The sequence below is a fragment of the Salmo salar genome, chromosome 27, assembly GCF_965601325.2.
Source record: "Salmo salar chromosome 27, fSalSal1, whole genome shotgun sequence".
In the NCBI taxonomy this organism is placed as follows: Eukaryota; Metazoa; Chordata; class Actinopteri; order Salmoniformes; family Salmonidae; genus Salmo; species Salmo salar.
This window is the reverse complement of record NC_138317.1, coordinates 16569283-16596213: the sequence shown is the minus strand read 5'-3', so window position 1 is coordinate 16596213 and position 26931 is coordinate 16569283. Positions and strand designations below refer to the sequence as shown.

At 40.6% G+C, this 26931-nt stretch overlaps 1 protein-coding gene across 5 annotated transcripts in view; it reads right to left on the bottom strand.

Moving 5' to 3' along the window:
• LOC106588567 (A kinase (PRKA) anchor protein 9) overlaps window positions 1-26931 on the bottom strand; it is a 141582-nt gene that overhangs the window by 79150 nt on the left and 35501 nt on the right. For all 5 annotated transcript variants that reach the window (XM_045709243.2, XM_045709246.2, XM_014177703.3 and 2 more), the window contains 11 exons: window positions 23206-23289; window positions 21972-22119; window positions 21442-21512; window positions 21100-21229; window positions 20690-20787; window positions 20027-20138; window positions 19619-19856; window positions 10564-10624; window positions 7473-7826; window positions 3751-4044; window positions 711-809 (listed from right to left, as the gene is read on the bottom strand). In XM_045709243.2, the coding sequence (XP_045565199.2) occupies window positions 711-809; window positions 3751-4044; window positions 7473-7826; window positions 10564-10624; window positions 19619-19856; window positions 20027-20138; window positions 20690-20787; window positions 21100-21229; window positions 21442-21512; window positions 21972-22119; window positions 23206-23289 (1689 nt within the window). The remainder of the gene's footprint in view (window positions 1-710; window positions 810-3750; window positions 4045-7472; window positions 7827-10563; window positions 10625-19618; window positions 19857-20026; window positions 20139-20689; window positions 20788-21099; window positions 21230-21441; window positions 21513-21971; window positions 22120-23205; window positions 23290-26931) is intronic.

The window sequence follows — 26931 nt, the reverse complement described above, 5'->3', positions numbered from 1 at the left end:
GTATCTTTGTGCTGTTATGGCAACAGGTGCACCTGAGTCAAGGGCTGATGCAGGAAGTAGAGTGGCTCCCTCTCATGGTGAGGGAACAGAAATGCTGCTCATTCAGAATACTAATCAAGAGATGTTCATGTTGATTCCTAAATGACCACATTGTGTGTACTGGTGAAGGCTGTTGAGGTTTCTGCCACAATCTTTTTACCTTTGAGCTTCAATCTTTATATTTCGTCATTTGGTTGAGATTTAACAGTTTGACATTTAAATTAGAAACGAAAAGAGTAGGTACTCTTCATGTCACTATAAGTTAGGCTATTATGCAAAGAGCACATAGTCCTAACTGAACGTCAGTAAACACAGTCAATAGATGAACAGGATTTAATGTACTGAGGGTATAACATATTAATAACTAAACACATCCAAGGTGCCAAAAGCGACAGCCATCATGGGCCTTCGGGGGCTGGTTGCCTAAAAATAGCCTGAAGACATTTCAATTCACACAACTGAAAGTGAGTCTCCATTCATCAAACACTGAATAACATTTAGGGATTCTGAACACAACTCCGAAGACATTCTACCTCACAATACTGAGAGTAAGTCTCCATCAACCACTGAAAAACTGCATCATCACTATGGACTGAGTGCAACTCTGATGTCTTTTAGGCTGAGGTGGAAAGTAGTAGAGGTAGAACTGAATTGTAAAATAAAAACATTACCTTTTCTTTCTGTGAGACTCTGCTTTTCACTTGCGCTTTTGCTCTTTCCTTCTTTCTACTTGCTTTTCTCTCACTCTCTCCCTCAGAGGAATATCCCATCTGCAATAAAAAAAAGCAAGTAGCCTTAATTTATTCAATGACCAAAATGATAACATTCACAATAACATAAAATGGCTGTTTGATGCTTCGACTCAAAATGTTAGAACATTTGTGACGCAGTGGCGTGAACACTATCTGGTAGCTAAGCAAACACACACACACACACACAAAGGGGAAAAAGTAGCCTAAATGCATGCAAACTCCAGCTATGAACAACCCTGACAACCAAAAAACACAATCCGGCAATTGCAGTTGAAGTCTGAAGTTTACATACACTTAGGTTGGAGTCATTAAAACTCGTTTTTCAACCACTCCACACATTTCTTGTTAACAAACTATAGTTTTGGCAAGTCGGTTAGGACATCTACTTTGTGCATGACACTAGTAATTTTTCCAACAATTGTTTACATACAGATTATTTCACTTATAATTCACTGCATCACAATTCCAGTGGGTCACTAAGTTGACTATGCCTTTAAATAGCTTGGAAAATTCCAGAAAATGATGTCATTTCTTTAGAAGCTTCTGATAGGCTAATTGACATAATTTGAGTCAATTGGAGGTGTACCTCTGGATGTATTTCAAGGCCTACGTTCAAACTCAGTGCCTCTTTGCTTGACATCATGGCAAAATCGAAAGAAATCAGCCAAGACCGCAGAAAAAAAATTGTAAACCTCCACAAGTCTGGTTCATACTTGGGAGCAATTTCCAAATGCCTGAAGGCACCACGTTCATCTCTACAAACAATAGTACGCAAGTATAAACACCATGGGACCACGCAGCCGTCATACCGCTCAGGAAGGAGACACGTTCTGTCTCCTAGAGATGAACGTACTTTGGTGCGAAAAGTGCAAATCAATCCCAGAACAACAGCAAAGGACCTTGTGAAGATGCTGTAGGAAACCGGTAGAAAAGTATCTATATCCACAGTAAAACGAGTCCTATATCAACATAACCTGAAAGGCTGCTCAGCAAGGAAGAAGCCACTGCTTCAAAACCGCCATAAAAAAGCCAGACTACGGTTTACAACTGCACATGGGGACAAAGATCGTACTTTTTGGAGAAATGTCCTCTGGTCTGATGAAACAAAAATAGAACTGTTTGGCCATAATGACCATCGTTATGTTAGGAGGAAAACGGGGGATACTCGCAAGCCGAAGAACACCATCCCAACCGTGAAGCACGGGGGTGGCAGCATCATGTTGTGGGGGTGCTTTGGTGCAGGAGGGACTGGTGCACTTCACAAAATAGATGGCATCATGAGGTAGGAAAATTATGTGGATATATTGAAGAAACATCTCAAGACATCAGTCAGGAAGTTAAAGCTTGGTCGCAAATGGGTCTTCCAAATAGATAATGACCCCAAGCATACTTCCAAAGTTGTGGCAAAATGGCTTAAGAACAACAAAGTCAAGGTATTGGAGTGCCCATCACAAAGCCCTGACCTCAATCCTATAGAAAATTTGTGGGCAGAACTGAAAAAGTGTGTGGGAGCATGGAGGCCTACAAACCTGACTCAGTTACACCAGCTCTGTCAGGAGGAATGGCCCAAAACTCACCCAACTTATTGTGGGAAGCTTGTGGAAGGCTACCCAAAACATTTGACCCAAGTTAAACAATTTAAAAAGGCAATGCTACCAAATACTAATTGAGTGTATGTATGTAAACTTCTGACCCACTGGGAATGTGATGAAAGAAATAAAAGCTTAAATAAATCATTCTATTATTCTGACATTTCACATTCTTAAAATGAAGTGGTGATCCTAACTGACCTAAAACAGCGAATTTCTACAAGGATTAAATGTCAGGAATTGTGAAAAACTGAGTTTAAATGTAGTTGACTAAGGTGCATGTAAACTTCCGACTTCAACTGTAAATAACTTTTTTTCGAAGTTGTCTTCAACATTACAGGAGTCGTTTTTAGTGTGTGTTAGGAGGTTTTGTGAAAAGCCTGGCGTTGCAAGGGGTGTGTTTGTGTGTGTCAGCAGCACACCATGAGTGTGGGCAGGACATCCACACAGTGAGCTTTCAAAATAAATGAATATTTAATTCAGCATAAATACTGTATCTCAAGCGTGTAAAACACAGGGCTCGAATGACAGCTCAAGTACTCAGATCATACCACAACGGTGCTTATATTTTCTCCCACACTTATCACTTATGAGGACATAGAAATATCTACTGTACACTTTTAGGGAAAGTAGGCAAGCACTGTTACATTGAGGCTTGTTAGACCCTTTAGCAATGCCAAAACTCTAAACGAAAAGTTACTATGGCATATACTTTTTGGTGTTGCGTTAGTTTATGTCTCATACATACTTTTGGTGACAATGCTAGCAAATAGGCTACGGTCTTCCTAATGAAAATAAGCGCCCTGTGGGTGTAGCCAATATTGCGGCCGAGTGAAGCATATTCGGTTAGACGTCACAGCCTCTTCGATTAAGAACACTTTGGACATGATGTGATAGTAGGCTATGGCTTAGGCTAAAAAAGTATTGAGAAAAAGAGCTAGAAGGAGAGAGGGAGACAACGAATGTAAGGACACAGTGTTATCCTTCAAAAGGCCCCTGAAGGGTTTGTACAAAGCAAAGCACACCATGTGAGGTATAATAATATCCCTCCCTTGGCGATCAAGTGGTTTAACCCACTAAGTGCTTCTCAATATGGAGAGCAATGGGTTAGACGAGACAATACTTGGCAGGTGAATGAAAATCACTTCACTTCATTTTCAAACTCGTCATTTAACACAGAACTACATTCAGCTTCTACGGAGAGTGGTTTTATGTTTAGATTGCATGTTTCGAAGAGCTTAAAAACTCATCCAAGTCCTAAGCCTGTGCATCTTAGCAACTAATGCCAACCTAGGTGTCGTAACCCCAAACAAACAATGAACACATGCTACTGTGCAAATCAAACTATCCAGAAATCCCCCAATGCTAACCTGCTCAGATCCTGGACCTCTGCGGCGAAGCTGCTCTTTAATCCCATGGAGCTCCGCAGTCCTCTCCTCCAGCTCTTTCTCCAGCCTTTCTTTTTCCTCCACGAACCTCCTTTGCATCTCCTCCAGAGAGATGCCATTGGTGAGTGAGCTCCTAGGGGTCTGCTGCTCCTCTTCCACCCCTGCCTCGTCCTCCTCGGACTGGGTCTGCATGGCTGAGGTGGTCTCGTGGGCGCTCTTGGTGATTCGGGCCAATTCGCTTTGCTGGGCAAACTCCACCGACATCTGAACTATGACCTAGGAGATATGCGTATGAGCCCATCATAGTGGAATGGTTTAAATGTAATGTTGACAAGTGAAAGGCAAAAAATAATAATTTGAAAGGCAATTCAATCTAGATAGAATGACTAAAAGCACTGCTCCTCACAAATAAATGCTAAAAGAGCATCTTCCTATCAAAAACCCTTCGGAGCAGGTTAAAATGCATGCTTTGTACATAAGTACTTACGACTACCGTGTGTGTTATTTTTTGAAGTTCACAGGATTCACTACGCCCTAAGATACAGTTAGTGCTTTAAACATACAAAGGCTGCACATAAAAAAAACTGCCAAATGCCTTAACTCACCAATATTCTCAAGGATGTGTTTTATTTTTTTATTTTATTTTTTTTCTTATGGGGTGGATCAGCTAAATATTGCGGAAAGATTGTTGCTTCCATCAAGGTAATTGTCTGCATAATTTCCAATCCCCTATATCTTTTTTTTGGTAAATAAATAAATAAATAAATAAATATATATATATATATATATATCCATACACATATATACATACACATATCTATATAGATATACATACTTTTTTTTTTTAGAATATACCTTTATTATTCCCAGCAAACCCTACCACCCCACCCCCAATTGGAGTAAACTAATAAACAATAACACTTAGACTTCTATCTTCAGTTTATACATATTATACACATTTTACAGACAGAATATATAGTTATATTTTGTTTGTTTTTAGTCTTTCCTCTATTTCTGATGTCCATCCAATTTCATTTATATTTGTAACTGTGCTATTTCACAAAATGTCTGAACCTACATACATTTTACAGACCCCGTATGTTTAACATTGGTTATCTTGTTATTAGTCCCACCCTTCAGCTCCATTCAACCCCTCCCATCTATCTCTCAACACTATCCATTTTGGATTTCTATTTGCCATATATTTTTTAGACGTGATGCTTCACAAAAGTACTGAACCTGTCTATTCTCATAGCTTCTACAGATTATTTTTAATTTAGACTTTTTTTGCTAAAATAATTATGTTATTGATTGATTGACTATGGCTTTTCAAATCCCCCAGTATTGCTATCTGCAGCGTTAGTTCTAGCCAAATGTTGCAATTCTTCAGCCATTCCTGGACCTGTGACCAAAAACGAGCTACATATGAACAATACCAAAATAAATGTTCTAATCACTCTGCCTCCTTACAGCAAAATCTGCAGAGCTGGGAAGATTGTATCCCCCATATATATAACATTCTATTGGTTGCAAGAATTTTGTATAGTAATTTAAATTGAAAAGGTTTTGAATCAGGTGTTGTTTTGCGTATCAATTCATAAACCATGTGCCATGGAATGGGTACATCAAAAATCTCTTCCCAACTATTTTGCAATTTATATGGCACAGCTGTCAGTTTTTTGGTCCTTAATTAAATGAAATTGGTAAATGTTTTTATTTATCACACTTTTCTTTAACCATTTATGTTCTTTAATACAGGGCCGACATACAAGTTCCTTACTTGTTTCCCCTTCTACTTGCCTCTTCCATTTTTGTGGTAATGCTGCAATTAGTTGGTTGTAATTTTGGGTAGAGCAGACATTTCCATATGTCTGTGTTAGCTGCATGTGTGACATAACTCCACCAGTCCTATTTATGATATCATTCACAAAAATTATACCTTTTTTTAAACATTTCTTAAAAAAAAAAAAAAAAATGTTTTTCTCAATTAGTATATTTGAGTTTAACCACAATATTTGTTGCATTATTTGTTCTGTCTTTTCAGGTGGATTAAACCAACTTTGCAACCAACTTTCTAAGGCTTGTTTAAAAAAATTACGATATTTTGGAGATTATTTCCTTTTCAAACAACCGAAAGTGAGCTGGTGTAATCTGAATAAAGGGAAAAAGGCCATTCTTGAACATAGGATGAGACATTCCTACCAATTTACTCAGTTTGGATTTAAGTATAACTTTTGTATGACTGATGCCTTTAGTGATCTAGGTCTAATGCTTTAATAATTTCGAATTCATATTCGTTATATAAATAGGCCCTTTTAATTTTGTCTGGCTTGCCATTAAAAATAAAATAATATTTTTTGTTCATATAATTTAAAAAGCAGGTCAATAGGTGCAAAACCATAAGCAAACAGGTAAACTGTGATATGACTAAAAAGTTAAATCAGGGTGATTTTTCCACAAATAGACAGGTATTTTCCTTTCCACAGCAGCAAGATTTTATCTATTTTTGCATACTTTCTATAAATAGTTATTGGAGTGAGATCATTTCTTTCTTTTGGGATTTGTATACTGAGTATGTCCACATATCCGTCAGACCATTTAATTGATAAACTACACGGTAATGTAAAATGTGCATTTTTTTAGTGATTCAATACATAATATAGTACACATAATTTGATTTTAATCCAGAGAGGATAGCAAAAGTATCTAGATCCTCTATGAGGCCGTGGAGAGATTCTAATTGTGGTTTTATAACAAAACATGAATCATCAGCATACAATGACACCTTAGTTAAGCCACGGATATCTAATCCCTTAATATAAAAATTTGATTTAATTTGAACAGCTAACATTTCGATGGCAATAATATATAGATATGCCGATAGTGGACAACCTTGTTTTACTCTAGATAGTTAAAAACTTTCTGAGATGTAGCCATTATTTACTATTTTGAACATAGGGTTGTCATATATTAGCTCCAATGTAAAAAAAACCTGTCTGATTAGGATGAAGAATATCTGACAATACTTTTTTAATTCTATGCGCCAAGCATTTTGCTAGGATTTTTGCATCACAACACTGAAGTGTAAGAGGTCTCACATTTTTTTTATGGATTGATCTACCACTTGGGTCCTGTTTCAGTAATAATGATATCAGACCTTGTTGCGTGTCTGATAATATACAATTTATATAGGAGTGTTTAAAACATGCTAATAATGGTCCTCTGAGTATATCAAAAAAGGTTTTGTATACTTCCACTGGTATGCCATCCAGCCCTGGAGTTTTCCCAGCCTTAAAGGCTTTAATTGCATCAAGAAGTTCCTCCTCTGTAATTTGGCCTTCACATGAGTTTTTCTGTACAGATGTTAATTTTACATTATTATTAGGAAAAAAATCCATACCATTAGTTTCAGTTAGTGCATATGGATTTGTTTAGGATATGTTTTCTTGCTTGTTAGTTTTAAGTCATTCTACAAGATCAGTTTTGGTTATACTCTTCAAAGAACAATAGGACCTCAGAGATACAAACACGTCAGGAAAGGAGGTTGTTCAGAATACAAAAATGTTCGTCGTTAGGAAATCAATTTTTTGGGAAAAAACTATGTAGAAAACATGAATTTCATACCTAAGTTTGTCTGTACCCTACAATAACTCTGTTTTTCGGGGGGGTTTATAATTGTCCCTGTTCGGCAGTCAACTTCTTACCTTAGCTATCTCCTCCTCCACCCTCTCCTGGTGTCTCCTCTCCTGCACGCCTTGGTCCTCCGTGCTGGGTCCCTCGATATAGCATTTGCTCCCATTGATGCCCTCCGGGTCCAGCTTCACCTGCACGTCCTCCTCTCCTTCCTCCCTCACTCTCTCTCTCTTTTCCTGCACCCTCTCTTCTCTGAGTCTGGTGAGCTCAGCACAGTGTTGTTCCTTTAGCGCTGCCACCTCCTGGTGGTACTTGTGGCTGAGCGCTCTCCTCAGCGTCTGCAGCAGCGCCGTCATGCCAATAGACTTGGCTGGCCCGCGTAGCTCCGCGTCCAGACCCACCAATAACGCATCCTCCTCCACCAGCTAGAGACGAGGGGGAGGAGTGGACAAGGCATAGGATGGGGAAAGGATAGACACAGACAGACATAAAAATAAATGAACCAGACGGAAACGTATATGGAAGAAAAATAGGAGAGGAGGTGAGAAAAACATAGGAATTGTGCAAAAGTCAGAGGAGAAAAGAGGGAAAGATCCAGAGACTTTTCAGAGTGTGTGCCGCCTCCCTTCCCCTTACTCCTCAGCCACCCGCTGGAGAGAAATTCACTGATTCTACTTCCTATGCCTTCAAGGCTGAATGATGCACTGATAAATAGAAGTCAGACATCCTATAGAGTAGAGTTTCAGTTCGGCTAGAGCACCACTACGTCAAGCTACAATAGTAAGTCTTTCCTTTTTCTCTCTTTTTTTTTCAGCTATGCCTCTCACTTAGTGAATCGTTATAGTGCTATAATAGCGCCTGGTGCTGGTTGCTCTCGATTACTCATTTTCTATCACTCACTTACCTCAATCTACTTCCCCCTCTCCCTCATCCTTTTCCTCCACCTTTCAGTCTACTCCATGCATTCCACATCTTTCTTTCTCTCACCGGACATCTCTCCTCCCTCTCTAACCCTTTATTTCTGTCTTTTCTTTCGGTCTCCCTCAATATCTGAGCTCCTCTATTCTCCGGCTTTCTTCTCTGATGTGAGACTCAGCGTCTCACGCTGCTAGACCGGAAAGGAAGGGAGGTAGCGAGAGCAAGTGAACAAGTGGGAGGTGGATTGATCGTGAGAGACTTGACTGAAACAGACTGGGTCACTCATGTAGACAGAATCGTCCTTTAATGCAGGCGAAGACTTGATTACCGTAGTAGTATATACAGTTGAAGTCGGAAGTTAACATACACCTCAGCCAAATACATTTAAACTCAGTTTCACAATTCCTGACATTTAATCCTAGTAAAAATGCCCTGTCTTAGGTCAGTTAGGATCACCACTTCATTTTAAGAATGTGAAATGTCAGAATAATAGTAGAAAGAATTATTTATTTCAGCTTTTATTTCTTTCATCACATTCCCAGTGGGTCATAAGTTTACATACACTCAATTAGTATTTGGTAGCATTGCCTTTAAATTGTTTAACTTGGGTCCAATGTCTTGGGTAGCCTTCCACAAGCTTCCCACAATAAGTTGGGTGAATTTTGGCCCATTCCTCCTGACAGAGCTGGTGTAACTGAGTCAGGTTTGTAGGCCTCCATGCTCCCACACACTTTTTCAGTTCTGCCCACAAATTTTCTATAGGATTGAGGTCAGGGCTTTGTGATGGCCACTCCAATACCTTGACTTTGTTGTCCTTAAGCCATTTTGCCACCACTTTGGAAGTATGCTAGGGGTCATTGTCATTGGCGACCAAGCTTTAACTTCCTGACTGAGGTCTTGAGATGTTGCTTCAATATATTTACATACATTTCCTCCCTCATGATGCCATCTATTTTGTGAAGTGCACCAGTCCCTCCTGCAGCAAAGCACCCCTACAACATGATGCTGCCACCCCCGTGCTTCACAGTTGGGATGGTGTTCTTGGGCTTGCAAGCCCCCCCGTTTTTCTGCCAAACATAACGATGGTCATTATGCCAAAGATTTCTATTTTGTTTCATCAGACCAGAGGACATTTCTCCAAAAAGTACAATCTTTGTCCCCATGTGCAGTTGCAAACCGTAGTCTGGCTTTTTTATGGCGGTTTTGGAACAGTGGCTTCTTCTTTGCTGAGTGGCCTTTCAGGTTATGTCGATATAGGACTCGTTTTACTGTGGATATAGATACTTTTGTACCTGTTTCCATCTTCACAAGGTCCTTTGCTGTTGTTCTGGGATTGATTTGCACTTTTTGCACCAAAGTACGTTCATCTCTAGGAGACAGAACTTGTCTCCTTCCTAAGCGGTATGACGGCTGCGTGGTCCCATGGTGTTTATACCTGCGTACTATTGTTTGTACAGATGGACGTGGTACCTTCAGGCATTTGGAAATGACTTCCAAGGATGAACCAGACTTCGAGGTTTACCATTTTTTTTCCTGAGGTCTTGGCTGATTTCATTAGATTTTCCCATTATGTCAAGCAAAGAGGCACTGAGTTTGAAGGTAGGCCTTGAAATACATCCACAGCTACACCTCCAATTGACTCAAATTATGTCAATTAGCCTATCAGAAGCTTCTAAATCCATGACATCATTTTCTGTAATTTTCCAAGCTGTTTAAAGGCACAGTTAACTTAGTGTATGTAAACTTCTGACCCACTGGAATTGTGATGCAGTGAATTATAAGTGAAATAATCTGTATGTAAACAATTGTTGGAAAAATGACTAGTGTCATGCACAAAGTAGATGTCCTAACCGACTTGCCAAAATTATAGTTTGTTAACAAGAAATGTGTGGAGTGGTTGAAAAACGAGTTTTAAATGACTCCATCTTAAGTGTATATGTAAACTTCCGACTTCAACTGTAGCTAACGCTAGCATCCACGCTATACTAACTGCTTACATAACCGTCGTCAACTTCCCCTCGGATAAAAATCGGTTTAAACGTGGCGTTTCACTGCAGCCTGCCACCCAGGGATCTGGGGAATATTTTAGCCAAAGGCAGCATTCCATTCATCCCCCTCCTCCATCCCTCCTCCTTCGCTCGCAGTGATGGCTAATGGATTGTCTTAATTCAAATCAGGGTTTTTGCCTCGAGAAGAGGTGGTGTGTGACAGGGGAAGATTTGGCTAAGTGAGAAGGGAGCAAACCTTTAGTTCCTCTGCGTCCTCTTCCTCGGTCCGCAAGCCAAGATGGGCAGCACTGGACAGGCTGAAAGACAAGGCAGAGTTAAATATAAAGACCGAAGACATTAGTGAATGGTAAAGGGTAAACAAACATCCACGATACTGAAGACAGCGTACTAGTGAATCTACTAGTATTATTTTTCAACATCTGACTTTTTTTTTTTGTAGATTGGAATTCATGGTTTACTTTAAGTCTGAAGTTCAGTTAATTTTCAACCACCCACTGTGTGTGAATTGTACAGCGAAAGTGCCCTGTCCAAATTCCCCTTTGGGATTAGCTAACTGACACCATTCTATCAATCAATGTCATCATGGGGCATGTACAGTGGGCTGTAATATTTGAAACTTTGCAGATAGAAATGTAATGCATAGAACCAACATACGATTCCCTATTATTCTACATGACAGAGAAGTACTCTGAGGGTTATTCAGATAAGCAATTATTTTTGTACATGATACATTTCTATCTGAACATTCGGTAACCTTGCCTTGCCCTGAATAAGCCCTCAGGCTTCGATACCAAAAGGCTCAAAATATTAATATAATTTAACAGCAGGGTGCAGTAGTATCTCAGTTAATCATACCCATTAGATTAGAAGATGGTCCATCATAGCGTAACCTAACGTAGCATGCATAGAAAGTCACTTGAGTGGAGTCCTCACTTCCATTTTTCAGGGGAAAAGGTTGAAAATAGTGTATTCATAAGCTGGGCTGTGCTGCTGGCAGATAAGTTATCATTGCTTCACTAGACTCTCCCAGTGTTTTGCATGTGAAGAACTATATCAAAAGGTCAACCTGAACCATTCAAATTGGCTACTGTCTGAAAGCGTAACTATTGTTTTTATTATACCCTCTGGGGATCAATAAAGTTTATTCAATGAGATTCAACTGCGACAGACATAATCAGAGCCCTATGTAATAATGAATACTGTATCGAACAAAAATAATAAAAGCTAAAACCTGCCTGATAATACCTACAGCAGGTAATTTGGTCATTTTTATATCAAAATAATACAGATTTCAAACATTAAAAGGATAAATAAATGGATCCTCATTGTCAATTGCGCCAACACCTTTATATAGTAGGGATGTATGTCTTTCCCTTTCAAGAAGATTCGATACGCATCTAGATACGTGAGCTCCAACATGGTACAGAAACAATATGTTTTAGTTTGAAACGATTCGTTGCGATTCGGTTTGATTAGAGAACAAATCGACAGATGTGATACACTAACATTTGTCGCAGGGTGAAATGGGCAAGACAGCATTTAAGTGCCTTTGAACGGGGTATGGTAGTAGGTGCTAGACGTACTGGTTTGTGTCAAGAACTGCAACACTGCTGGGTTTTTCACCTTCAACAGTTTCCAGTGTGTATCAAGAATGGTCCACCGCCAAAAGGACATCCAGCCAACTTGACACAACTGTGGGAAACATTGGAGTCAACTTTGGCCAGCATCCCTGTGGAATGCTCTGGACACCTTGTACAGTCCATGCCGTAACGAATTGAAGCTGCTCGGAGGGCAAAATATTCCTAATATTAGGAAGGTGCTCCTAATGACTGGTATACTCAATGTATTCAGACCCCTTGACTTATTCCACATTTTGTTACATTACAGCCTTATTCTAAAATGTATTACTTTTTAAATATTCCTCATCAATCTACACACAATACCTCATATTGACAAAGCAAAAACAAGTTTTTCGAATTTTTTTGAAAATAGATAACAAATAAAAACCTAACATATCACATTTTACATAAGTACTCAGACCCTTTACTTAATACTTTGTTGAAGCACCCTTGGCAGTGATTACAGTCGAGTCTTCTTGGGGAGTTTCTCCTATTCTTCTCTGCAGATCCTCTCAAGCTCTGTCAGGTTGGATGGGGAGCGTTGTTTGACAGCCATTTTCAGGTCTCTCCAGAGATGTTCGATCGGGTTCAAGTCCGGGCTCTGGCTGGGCCACTCAAGGACATTCAGAGACTGGTCCCGAAGCCACTCCTGCGTTGTCTTGGCTGTGAGCTTTGGGTCATTGTCCTGTTGGAAGGTGAACCTTCACCCCAGCTTCCCTCTGGCCACTCTACCATAAAGGCCTGATTGGTAGAGTGCTGCAGAGATGGTTGTCCTTTTGCAATGTTCTTCAATCTCCACAGAGGAACTTTTGAGCTCTGTCAGAGTGACCATTGGGTTCTCGCTCACCTCCCTGACCAAGGCCCTTCTTCCCTGATTGCTTAGTTTGGCCAGGCGGCCAGCTCTCGGAAGAGTCTTGGTGGTTCCAAACTTCTTCCATTTAAGAATGAAGCCATTGTGTTCTTGGGGACCTTCAATGCTGCAGACATTTTTAAGTACCCTTCCCCAGATCTGTGCCTCAACACAATCCTGTCTCGGAGCTCTACGGACAATTCCTTTGACCCCATGGCTTGGTTTTTTCTCTGACATGCACTGTCAACTGTGGGACCTTACATAGACAGGTGTGTGCCTTTTCAAATCATGTCCAATCAATTGAATTTACTACAAGTGGATCCAATCAAGTTGTAGAAACATTTCAAGGATGATCAATGAAAACAGGATGTACCTGAGCCCAATTTCGAGTCTCATATCGAAGGGTCTGAATACATATAAATAAGGTATCCGTTTTTTTTATTTTTGATACTTGCAAAAATTTATAAAAACCTGTTTTTGCTTGGTCATTACAGGGTATTGTGTGTAGATTGATGAGGAATATGATTTATTTATTCCATTTTAGAATAAGGCTGTAACGTAACAAAATGTGGGAAAGGGGAAGGGGTCTGAAAGCTTTCCAAATACACCGTAGATTCAAAGACAAAGCCCAGGGAGGTTTTCCAATGCCTCGAAGTGCACCTACTGGCAGTTAGGTAAAAAAAAAAAAAAAAAAAAACACATTGAATATCCCTTTGAGCATGGTGAAGTTATTAATTACACTTTGGATGGTGTATCTACCCAGTCACTACAAAGATACTGGTATCCTTCCTAACTCAGTTGTTGGAGAGGAAGGAAATCGCTCAAGGATTTCACCATGAGACCAATGGTGACTTTAAAACAGTTAGAGTTTAATGGCAGTGATATGAGAAAACTGAGGATGGATCAACAACACTGTAGTTACTCCACAATACCAACCGCAATGAAAAGAAGGACGCATAATCCCCAATTTGGTGGTATCCAATTGGTAGTTACAGTCTTGTCTCTTCGCTGCAACTCCCGTACGGACCCAGGAGAGGCGAAGGTCGAGAGCCGTGCGTCCTCCGAAACACAACCCAACAAAGCCACACTGCTTCTTGACAATGCCCACTTAACCAGGAAGCCAGTCGCACCAATGTGTCGGAGGAAACACTGTACAGCTGGCGACCATGTCAGAGTGCACAGCGCACGTCCCGCCACAGGAGTGGCTAATGCGCGATGGGACAAGGACATCCCTGCCAGCCAAACCCTCCCCTAACCCGGACGACGCTGGGCCAATTGTGTGCCGCTCCATGGGTCTCCCGGTCGCAGCCGGCTGAGACAGAGCCTGGACTCGAACCCAGAATCTCAAGTGGCACAGCTAGCACTGCGATGCAGTGCCTTACACAAATGCGGCACTCGGGAGGCACGTTCACTATTATTGTACAACGTAGAAAAACCCTTGAAATCATCAAAACCATGAAATGACACATATGGAATCATCTACAGTTATGGCCAAAAGATTGCACCTAAATTGCACCTAAGGGACTTTGCAATTAATTGCAATTCATCTGATCACTCTTCATAACATTCTGGAGTATATGGAAATTGCCATCATACAAACTGAGGCAGCAAACTTTGTGGAAATTAATATTTGTGTCATTCTCAAAACTTTTGGCCACGACTGTAGTAACCCAACAAATGTTAAACAAATCTAAATATATTTTAGATTCTTCAAAGTAGCCACCCTTTGCCTTGATGACAGCTTTGTACATTCTTGGCAATCTCTCAACCAGCTTCATGAGGAATGCTTTTCCAACAGTCTGGAATGAGTTCCCACATATGCTGAGCACTTGTTGGCTGTTTTTCCTTCACTCTGCGGTCCAACTCATCCCAAACCATCTCAATTGGGCTGAGGTCAGGTGATTGTGGCGGCACGGTTATCTGATGCAGCACTCCATCACTCCCCTTCTTGGTCAAATTGCCCTTACACAGCCTGGAGGTGTTTTGTGTCATCGTCCTGTTGAAAAACAAAATGATAGTCCCACTGAGCGCAAACCAGATGGGATGGTGTATCTCTGCAGAATGCTGTGGTAGCCATGCTGGTAAAGTGTGCCTTGAATTCTAAATAAATCACAAGAGTGTCACCAGCAAAGCACCCCCACACCATCACACCTCCTCCTTCATGCTTCACGGTGGGAGCCACACATGCGGAGATCATCCGTTCACCTACTCTGCGTTTCACAAAGATACGGTAGCAATCTCAAATTTGGACTCCAGACGACAGGACAGATATCCACCGGTCTAAAGACCATTGCTCGTGTTTCGAGACCCAAGCAAGTCTCTTCTTCTTATTGGTGTCCTTTGGTAGTGGTTACTTTGCAGCAATTCAACCATGAAGGCCTGATTCACGCAGTCTCCTCTGAACAGTTGATGTTGAGATGTGTCTGTTACTTGAACTCTATGAAGCATTTATTTGGGCTGCAATCTCAGGTGCAGTTAACTCTAATGTACTTATCCTCTGCAGCAGAGGTGCAGTCCTAATGAGAGCCAATTCCATCATAGCGCTTGATGGTTTTTGAGATTGAAGAAACTTCAAGAAGTTTTCTGGATGGACAGACCTTCATGTCTTAAAGTAATGATGGACTGTCATTTCTCTTTGCTGTTTTGAGCTGTTCTTGCCATAATATGGACTTGGTCTTTAACCAAATAGGGCAATCTTCTGTATAGCACCCCTACCTTGTCATAACACAACTGATTGGCTCAAACGCATTAAGGAAAGAAATTCCACAAATTGACTTTTAACAAGGCACACCTGTTAATTGAAATGCATGGTTGAGAGAATGTCAAGCGTGTGCAAAGTTGTCATCAAGGCAAAGTGTGGCTACTTTGAAGAATCTCAAATATAAAATCTATTTACATTTTTGGTTACTACATGATTCCATATGTGTTATTTCATAGTTTTGATGTCTTCACTACTATTCTACAATGTAGAATAAAAACAAAATGACAAATGTAAAACTGGAATGAGTAGGTGTGTCCAAATTTTGGACTGGCACTGTACATCCTGTTTGCAACAAGGCACTAAAGTAATACTTCAAAAAATGTGGCAAAGTAATGAACACTTTGTATTAAGAACAAACATTTGTTTGGGGCACATCCAACACAACACATTAGTGAGTACCACTCTCCATATTTTCAAGCACAGTGGTGGCTGTATGCTTGTAATCGTCAAGGACTGGGGAGTTTTTCAGGATAAAAATGGAATGAAGCAACATCCTAGAGTAAAACCTGGTTCAGTGTGCTTTCCACCAGACACTGGGAGATGAATTCACTTTTCAGCAGGACAACAACAGCCTTGGTTTCTATAATGACTGCCTCGCCTGGTTCACCAACTACTTCTCAGAGTTCAGTGTGTCAAATCGGAGGGCCTGTTGTCTGGACCTCTGGCAGACCTCTGGCACCTCTGGCATGGGTGTGCCACAGGGTTCAATTCTCGGGTCGACTCTTTTCTCCGTATATATCAATGATGGCGCTCTTGCTGCGGGTGATTCTTTGATCCACCTCTATGCAGACGACACCATTCTGCATACATCTGGCCCTTCTTTGGACACTGTGTTATCAAACCTTCAAACGAGCTTCAACGCCATACAACACTCCTTCCGTGGCCTCCAACTGCTCTTAAATACTAGTAAAACTAAATGCATGCTCTTCAACCAATCGCTGCCCGCACCCACCCGCCCGACTAGCATCACTACTCTGGACGGTTCTGACTTAGAATATGTGGACAACTTTAAATACCTAGGTGTCTGGCTAGACTCTCCTTCCAGACTCACATTAAGCATCTCCAATCCAAAGTTAAATCTAGAATCGGCTTTCTATTTCGCAACAAAGCCTCCTTCACTCATGCTGCCAAACATACCCTCGTAAAACTGACTAGCCTACCGATCCTTGACTTCGGCGATGTAAATTACAAAATAGCCTCCAACACTCTACTCAGCAAACTGGATGCAGTCTATCACAGTGTCATCCGTTTTGTCACCAAAGCCCCATATACTACCCACCACTGCGACTTGTATGCTCTCGTTGGCTGGTCCTCGCTACATATTCGTCAACAAACCCACTGGCTCCAGGTCATCTATAAGTCCTTGCTAGGTAAAGCTCCGCCTTATCTCAGCTCACTGGTCACCATAGCAACACCCACCCGTAGCACACACTCCAGCAGGTATATTTCACTGGTCATCCCCAAAGCCAACACCTCCTTTGGCTGCCTTTCCTTCGGCTGCCTTTCCTTCCAGTTCTCCACTGCCACGAATTGCAAAAATCACTGAAGTTGGAGACATATCTCCCTCACTAACTTTAAGCATCAGCTGTCAGAGCAGCTTACCGATCGCTGCAGCTGTACACAGCCCATAAATAGCCCATCCAACCAACTACCTACCTCGTCCCCACATTTGTTTTTCTGCTCTTTTGCACACCAGTATTTCTACCTGCACATCCTCATCTGCACATATATCACTCCATCATCGTAAATTGCTAAATTGTAATTACTTCACCACTATTGGCCTATTTAAATAAAAGGCGAAATAATTTTTTTTATAATACAAAATTTTTTAAAAACACTGATGGCCTAAAACCAAGACAATATTGAATGTTCTTGAGAGGCCTAGTTAAAGTTTGGACATAAATCAGCTTGAAAATCTAATGCAGGACTTTAAAATGGCTGTCTAGCAACGGTCAACAACCAACTTGACAGAGCTTGAAGAATTTAAAAAGAATCATGGGAAAATATTGTACAATCCAGGTGTGCAAAGCTCTTAAAGACTTACCCAGAAAGACTCACAGCTGTAATCCCTGCCAAAGGCGATTCAAACATGTATTGATTCAGGGTGGAATACTTATGTGAATTTGGTATTTTTGTAAAAATGTGCAAAAATGTATAAAAACATGTTTTTACTGTCATTATGGGGCATTGTGCATAGATAGGTCAGGAAAAAAATCACTGCAAAATGTGGAATAAGTCAAGGGGTATGAGTACTTTCTGAAGGAACAAACAAAAAATTACCACATACACTGATTGATTGTTCACAGCAGAATTACCAAAACTATTGCTGATGGTGAACCTGATCAAAATAAAATCTATTGTAAGCCCTGTTTAGCAGGTATATAGCCACACAAGAGTTATGTCTCCAGTAGCTTGCTTTTATTTTGGTAAAACACAACTTTTCAACAGAGCATTTGATAAAAACCTAGCAAATTACATTGGTAGTCACTCAACTAATAAAGCCTAATATTGCAGAAGCCATTTTACAAACATTTGAATGGTGACGCACAGATGTGTCAGATCAGGAATAGGCTTACTTCTCGTTGGTCAGGCGCGAAGCTGTGAACAGTTTGTCTAGCCTACTGGTATTACCTGGGGTTGTTCGGCATGCAAAATGACTTGTAGACCAATGACTCAACACAGTTACATGCAGTTCAACACTGAAGGAAAAAACGCATAAGTTGTCACAAAAGACGAGATGTATTTTCAGAATGTAGAAAGAATGTAACATGAGTCCAAACAAACTGTGAAAGCTATTTATAACTTTTGAATCAATTTTCTGACCGATGCATGCTAGATTTGGATTCTTTTGGGGTCCGGAAACCGACATTTAATCGGGATGGATGCGTGAATTTTACATCCCTATTATATAGTAAATATAATTTAGATATCAGGAGATATTGTTTATTTTTTTTTTTTTTCAATTTGTGATATCCAAATTGGTAGTTACAGTCTTGTCCCATCGCTGCAACTCCCGTACGGATCCGGGAGAGACGAAGGTCGAGAGCCATGCGTCCCCCTAAACCCGACCCTGTCAAGCCGTACTGCTTCTTGACAAACTGCCCGCTTACCCCGGAAGCCAGCCGCACTAATGTGTCGGAGGAAACACTGTACAGCTGGCGACCAAAGTCAGCGTGCATGTGCCCGGCCACCACAAGGAGTCACAAGAGTGAGATTAGACAAGGACATCCCAGCCGGCCAAACCCTCTCCTAACCCGGATGACGCTGGGCCAATCGTGCGCCGCCCATGCGTCTCCTGGTCGCGACACAGCCCGGGATCGAACCCGGATCTGTAGTGACACTTCTAGTACTGCGATGCAGTGCCTTAGACTGCTGTGCCACTGGGAAGAGCTATCAGGAGATTAAAGACATGCTAATAATAATAGACCCAGGAGGGATTGAATAAAACTGAAATCTACTTTCAAAGGAATAAGGAGTTTGCTAATGCCTTGGCAATTAAAGTGGGCCTGAATGGCAGCTGTAGAATTTCACTGCCCGGTGGTATCGGGTCACAGTGATCTGAGAAGTGCTGCTGCACTCTTTCTATGCGCACACACACACAGGAGTAGGATCCTCCTCATGACTGTTTCAGATACTCCCATGGGGGAGATGAAAATGTACTTTCTCACTTTCTCTCCTTTCAATATGTATTACCTATGATGTGCTTGTGGACTAACCAATTCATATGTTGAGTTGGATTTAGTTTGAGTTTAATGATTCGTGTCAAGATTACATGCAATGTGAAAGGGTTGATGATGGGGTTTTCCTCTTGCCTGGCTACCCAGACTCCTTGCTCTAGCCAAACATTACCCCACACCCACTAACGTTAGTTTCTTCTCTGCAATGAGTCTGGATCTGAGTACCTCCCCAATCCTACACCGAATGTGAACACATTTGGGGCCGTCTGATTGGTCCAGAAATCGATAGGTGTCTAGTATAAACACACTGTGAGAAGCTCTTGCATGTGATTTATGTAGGGCCACTTCTAAATCATAGTCATGATCATCATCATCACTATTACCTGAATTGGGCCTCGGTGCCCGTGACCTCATCGAGGTGCTGCTGTAGCACGATGAGCTCGGTAGCATAGCGCTCCTCAGTCGCTTTGGCCTGCTGCTGGTAGTAGGCCCTGAGGCGCTCCACTTCCAACCTGTGGCATTCCTCCAGCTGGGCCCGCTGCTGATGGACGTCGGCCCTCAGCTTCTGGATATCCTCAGCAGTGTGGGAGGAGGGCGAGGCCGCGGTCGGCTCCCTCAGATCTGGGTAGAGAGCGATGGTGTTAGCATTAGCATGACTATGTAGATGGAAGTAGACAGTGCCCATCTTTCCCATTCATTTTGGGATTGAGGCTCGCAGATTGTGTAGAATATGGACACCACATAACCCAGCACCATTTTCATTCAGACATACAGTATATATCTAAATTTACCCTTGAGATTGTGTGTAGAGATGCTGGAGCTATCGATGTGCCGGCGCAGGCTGGCGATCTTCTCCTCACTGCTGCGCTTCAGCTCATCGAACATCAGCTGCATCGCCTCAATCTATGAATGACAATAAGGGTTTGACAGAAGTGTTTGTTGGCATTATCATTAAAGCCAATTAGCTTTCATTCGTCATATCATTATTAACTAGTAGAGTTAAAAATGTAAAAGCTGAGTGCTAGTGTCCTAGCAATTACTGTATCCAAATCAAATTATTGTTGCTTTTCATGCCCGTCATAATACTGTGATTAAATGTCAAACAATAACAGCGAGGTTGGTGTCGTGACATCTAAACATATCCAATCAAATAATGACTTGTGTTTTTTCCCCCACCAATTCATAAACTCTTGGCCTAAACCCCTTAAAGCAGGTGTGTCAAACTCATTCCATGGAGGGCCTAGTGTCGGACGGTTTTGGGATTTTCCTTTCAATTAAGACCTCAACAACCATGTGAGGGGAGATGTTTACTAATTAGTGACCTTAATTCATCAATCAAGTACAAGGGAGGAGCAAAAACCTGCAGACACCCGGCCCTCCGTGGAATGAGTTTGACACAAAGAGCTAACTAAATAAACAGATTTACACATACAGTATGTAGCAGTCTATCCTACCTTATTGCCATCTGCCTTCAGTAAGGACTGGAGCTGTAGGAGACGACTGTACTCCTGTTCAATCCTCTGCTTCACCTGCTGAAGGTCTCTATACATTTCTATAGAACCAGACAGAAGAAATGTCCATTACAAATATGTCCTCATGCAGTCTCAGTGTGTGAAGTATCTTCACTACTATAAGATATTCCATTTATCATTGATGTAGCTAGATTTAATGTGTGTATGCAAATGTAAACTGGAGGAAAACACAAAAACACAATATATACTCATTTGTAATTTTATCATGCAGCAGTCAAGATTGGTGTGTGAATTATTTAGAGGTTTTCATTAGTCAGCGACTCATTTCATAGGCTGCGTGTTCTTTATGTAGTATTGCTGTCATTTGGTAGACATCACAACCAATAAAGCACCTTTCGCCTCCTGTAAAACAGCACTGGAATCCCTCGTTTCTTCCTTTTCAAATGAATGAATCTTCCAGTCCTCGACATCAGTGGGGTGGAGATACTCCAAGAACTCCTCTCCAAAAAGTTTAGCATAGGACTGTATAAAAATAACAGCAAAATAGCTCTCAAACAAAACTGATGTCTCAGTAAATATGATGCATTCGTGTGGTAAGAATCAATGTCTAAACCTGAAATAATTCTGTCTTATAATGTTCTCATATCAAAAGTAATTGACAGTGCAAAGAAACATTAATCAATACTTGTTTTTTGTGTGTGTGTGTGTGTGTGTGTGTGATGAATGTTAACTACCAGGATGAGTTGCTTGCACTCTTCAGACACAACTTGCACCACATTCTGGTACTTAGAGCTTCTGAGATCATCTGTGAAGTCCGAGAAAAACAACAAAAGCATACATTACTATTGGCTTATATTGAGCACACATGGTACACAAACATTATTCAATTACTAAAATAGGATGAATGCAAAAGACACTGAATAACTTCCGTGTGAGTCTCCTGTTTCTATCTACAGTTTGTAGCATGGATGACATCACGAATGACAGATAAAAATAAACAAATTCAACACGGCCCGTCTAGCCCCACACCCCCAGATACACATACATAATTAAAATATACATGTGCGCAGTGCACACACATTGAAACATGTGTACACACACACACACACCACACACACACACACACACACACACACACACACACCTCTAACCACCACAAGGTTTCCTACCACACAAACACACTTGCCAAATCCCTACCTCAACCCAACCACCAGACAACAACCCATCCATACATCAACCTGCACTCAAAACCACACACACACACCTTTGTCCCATGTTTTGTTCAAGCGACCCAGCTGCTGTTCAAGTGTGCTGACACGTGCATCTGTCTGCTCCCGGAGCAGCTCCAGCTGTGCAGCGTGCATCTGAGACAGGCTGATCCGCTGGGCCTCCAGCTGCAGCCTGCACTCCACCTTCACAAAGAGAGAGAGTAAAGAGAGCATAGAAATACATAGACCAAAATGCACATAATCCCTCAGTCCACCTATGGTGGCACAATAGAGATTGTTTCAGGAGTAAGACACACAAATGCCAAAGAATAGAATGTGCTTGTTGCAACTTACACATGATGAATTTAAGGTATTCTTAGCAATATGACATCATACACATATCAACAAGACGATTGTCAACCACTATTGGCCCCTCCAAATGTACTTTCGGCTTGCCAGTTGTTGTTTATCTGAAAGCAGGAAGTCGGCCTGCTGTATGATGACATATTTTTGAGTGTACCCCAAATATGTTGGCCAGTCCACCCACCACAGGACATTGTTTTGAATGGAAATGGGGAAAGCCTGTTGCCCTAATTTTATAAAAGAAACAGGCGGGAGCACCTGGGCTTTAGCACAACAAACGAGGGGCCAGCTATTATCTATTCTACAGCCAACACAATGGGGAGATGGCAAGGCTTTCCTCTCATCCTTGGATGGATGTGTAAACGCAGATGTGTTGCAGCTACACTCGTGAAATCATGATTTATTTTCTTTGATGACAGTGCTATTTGCTGTGTGCAGCGCATTTTTGTATGGAACGGTAACACTGTTACTTTCATAACGCTTTGTTTGATTGCAATTTATCCAACCCACTTAAGCACTATACATATTACAGTAGGACATGTATCAAATTGATGTCAAGCACATGCTTAGTAGCCTAATGCACATAGCTACATAGAATGTGACACTGCAAATACTGCAAGGATGAATAACTGCATACTGCAACTTCCTAAACAGATTCATAGTTCTTACTTTGGTTATTTCACAGTAATTATTAGCAGTGTGGGCAGTATAACACCTGCTGACACAACAACCAAGCATTACTCATAATGATACAAAATCGGTGACAAAAGGAAGGTTTGCCTTTCATCACGGTCTTACTACTGGGTGCCATTGTTCTGTATGAAGATTTTCCCACTGGTTGATTGACCTTCCCAACCCACTGTACTAAGACAGCGACTCAGGCCGGAGCAAAAAGCACAGGCAGATTTGAGCTCAGGTGACATTTACATGCTCTGTGATTTCGCTGTCCCTGTCCTCCTCTTGCTTCGCTACAGGGTCCACCCAACACTCCATCCCATCTACGCTCTTCCCCTGAAAAGAGAAAAAACTAGCCATTGTAAAACAGAAGAGATTCAAAGTTAATAAAAAACACAATGTTGATGAGGTCTGGCGACAACAGTACAGTACGTATGGCATAAAACACAATGAAACACTTACTGAGAAGGCCACACTGTAAAGACTAAGACAACTTCGGAAGCATTTCATTAATTAGCAATTTATTAATAGCAATGAATGCTTACGTCACTTATATGGAGGTGTACTTCACTTGCACATAGTATTGATACTAAGAACAAGATGCAATAGCACCATTTTCTTGTTTTTGATATAAGCATTTATAAATGTGGGTCTTTTTATAAACTACGGCACCAGTGAGGATTTCCTACGCTGGACAATTGTCACAGATATTAATAAGTCATTGATGATAATATGCTAATTTTTTCAAATGTAATTACATTAAGGAGGAAACATACCATAGCTTAGCTATATTCAATAAAATGTATGAGTTGATTTAAAATGTATGTTTAACCCTTTCTCATGGTTGGTGTCTTGACGGATTTGTCCAAAATAGTGTGACATAAAACATTTTTCTGTCAATGCATTTATGGCAGTTTAAATTTTCGTTATCATATATTAAGCATATATGATATATATATGATATATATTATTATATCATATATTAAGCAGGTAGCCTAGTGGTTAGAGTGTTGAACTAGTAACCGAAAGGTTGCAAGATCGAATCCGCGAGCTGACAAGGTAAAAGTCCTTGTAATTATTGTAGCCAATTTATAAGATCTTCTGATCCCGTATAATTACCCGTGATTTTCTTTTTGATCGTTTCTGTAAGTGATGTGGCCACTTTTGTATGTTTCCCGCCGCTTCAATTGATGGGTGTTGCGCTACTCTGTTGAGGTAAAACTATGTGTGGTTATTATGAGGACAACAACATCTAATGCTGGCTTCAACTTGGCTTTCCATGAAAACTGTTCCAATTACAAAATGAACCTGGTTTTTGGTTGCTTTCTCAGTATTAAAACAGCGATGGTAAGATTAACGCTGCCGCTATTCATGGCTTTATTAAAGTATGTGTGCCTGCGTTGGCCACATTGGCATCCATGAATACACACCACTGCTGTTGCCTAAGGGAAGCCAGGCTTTCCCAAAAATGTAAAAATAAATTAAATAATAATCTTTCGTCCCGCTGTGGTTCATAAATTTGCTTCAATTCGCAACAGCATCCGAGCAAGTGAAACATTTGGCCCCTCTTGATGAAAATAAATAAAATTATAGCCAATCAGCATTCAGCAAAACTGAGTGAGCTCAACTGTGAATGATCCTGGCGCACCAAAGAAAAGTGTTAAGTTTGGATTTGGCTTCAGACCAATCACATCACCCTAAAAGCAAAATGTCATTTAGAGAAAACTTGAATTGTTGCATCTCATTGTGTTGTTGTCCTCAGGTGGCAAGCTAGCTAAAATCATCCCTTTCCTAAATTAGCCATGGATGGAGATTGGTATTTGAAATTGTGGTTTTACTTAATTCTCTGTAGTGGCCAATGATTATAAGGGCAATTCTGATCCAACCATAAATTCAAACATTGTGCCCCTGACTCGAAAGGATGGAAGTTCAACATGTAGCTAGATGTAGTAGGCTAATGTTAACTAGCTGGCCTGGCATTTTAGCCAGGTAGCCTAGGACAACAACTAAAAGCGTGTACTGTACCATGACAGAGTCATAGACCATTTAGGCAACATGAAAGTGGAGGATGGATTGGCATTTCTCTACAAGTAGGGTGAGTCAACATGTTTTTTATATTTGCGTGCATGCACACAAATCAGTACCATGGACAGCCACATCACTTTTAGCTTACCTTAATTGGACTAAATCGTTTTTGGCATCTTTTAGTTGTGACTCTATTAGACTAAGCAAAGGTGATAAGATGATGTTGAAATGTTGAAATTCTGCTGCAATAGTGGAGGCAGCGCCTGTTTTCTTTGCAACTTGTGATAACTCTGATTCCAAATCAAGGATCATCAACTAGATTCAGCCGCTGGCCGATTTTTCCTTGAGTGGCTGGTCGGGGGGCCGGAACATAATTACAAAACAATGTGTAAATGGAAAATTGACCATAAGAAGCCAAACAAATATAATGTTTGACTAAAAGATTATCATTTCAAATGTTGCTAACATTTGCATACGATCACGTTTCTCTTTATTATGTGTGGGAATACTGGGAACAGATTTCTTAAATTAAAATCAATTGGATTTCCTGGTGTTTTTAGTATATTATGGCCAACAAACATTTTAAATATGTTGGTTTTTTTGCTCAGAAAACTTGGGGGGCCAAATAAAACAACCCCGCGGGCTGGCAGTTGGGGAATCCTGTTCTAAATCAATAGTTGTCTCGTAGTCTGAAAATGTCAGACAGATGTTGCTCTCCGGTTTTGTAATGAAACAAAAAGGTGTGGTTCGAATTTATTCTCCCACTGTCATCTTATTGTCTCAGCCTTAGGCCTATATATCACAGTGTCAAGGCATATGAACTAACATTTTATAGAGCAAACAACGCAATGCATGCATCTAATTTATTTAGTAAGACAAGTCCATATTATTCTCACATATTTTAGAATGTAATAATAAAATAATAATAATTGGAATATCAATGCATTATTCTTAGTGTTAATGCCCTACTTTTTTTTATATACTTTTTGCATGCAATTTTTTGGGGGGAGGGTATTTATATAAATTATACAATTGTATAACATTGACATTCCCTGAAAAACACAATTAAGTGCTTGAAAAAGTCCCTGAAAGTCCTTGAATCTGACTTGCCAATGTCTGTATGAACCCTGCTTGAAGGACGTACAGTCCTAGGCCTATGTTGGTGTATAGGTGGAGTTACGGGCTAATTTGCATATATTCCTCTAAATACAATGCAGAACTAAATACAAAACATTTTTATTTTTGTCTCAAATAATTGTGAAATGTTGATCCCAATGGCCCCCTTATTATAGAAAGACCCATGTAATCTATTAAGGGGTCCTTCCCAGTAAGTGAAAGTGAACATACTGTGGTGCACTGATGCGAGATGAGGGCAAAATTCTATGCATCCTTGACATTGCTCTACTGAGGTGAAGCCTTGGACATATATCTATTTTGATTTGTTTAACACTTTTTTGGTTACCACATGATTCCATATGTGTTATTTCATAGTTTTGATGTCTTCACTACTATTCTACAATGTAAAAAAAAAAGTACAAATAAAGAAAAACCCTTGAATGAGTAGGTGTGTCCAAACATTTGACTGGTACTGGCAATGACACAAAATGGCTTCTCACCTTCGAGCACTTACTCCCTGCAGAACGGAAAGAAACTATACTGTATACGTTTCTCTACATAAAAGCAAAGACGTTCCTTAGCTAGAAAAGGATATTCATGAGAGATAACGACATACGGCTTTTCATGGCTCATTTTAGCTTTGAAGATAAGAGCCTAGTCAATGAAGGCTGATTATAATTCTTATATAACGGCTTGAGTAAAGCTTAATGGTGATTTCAACTTAATTTAAATGCTCTGTGTGTTCATGCAACAGTCTCTCCTACAGTCTTCAGAATCTCTGTGCATTGATCCAATTGATGCCTCCCTGCTTTAAAATGAGTGGTATGTGTGGCCTGA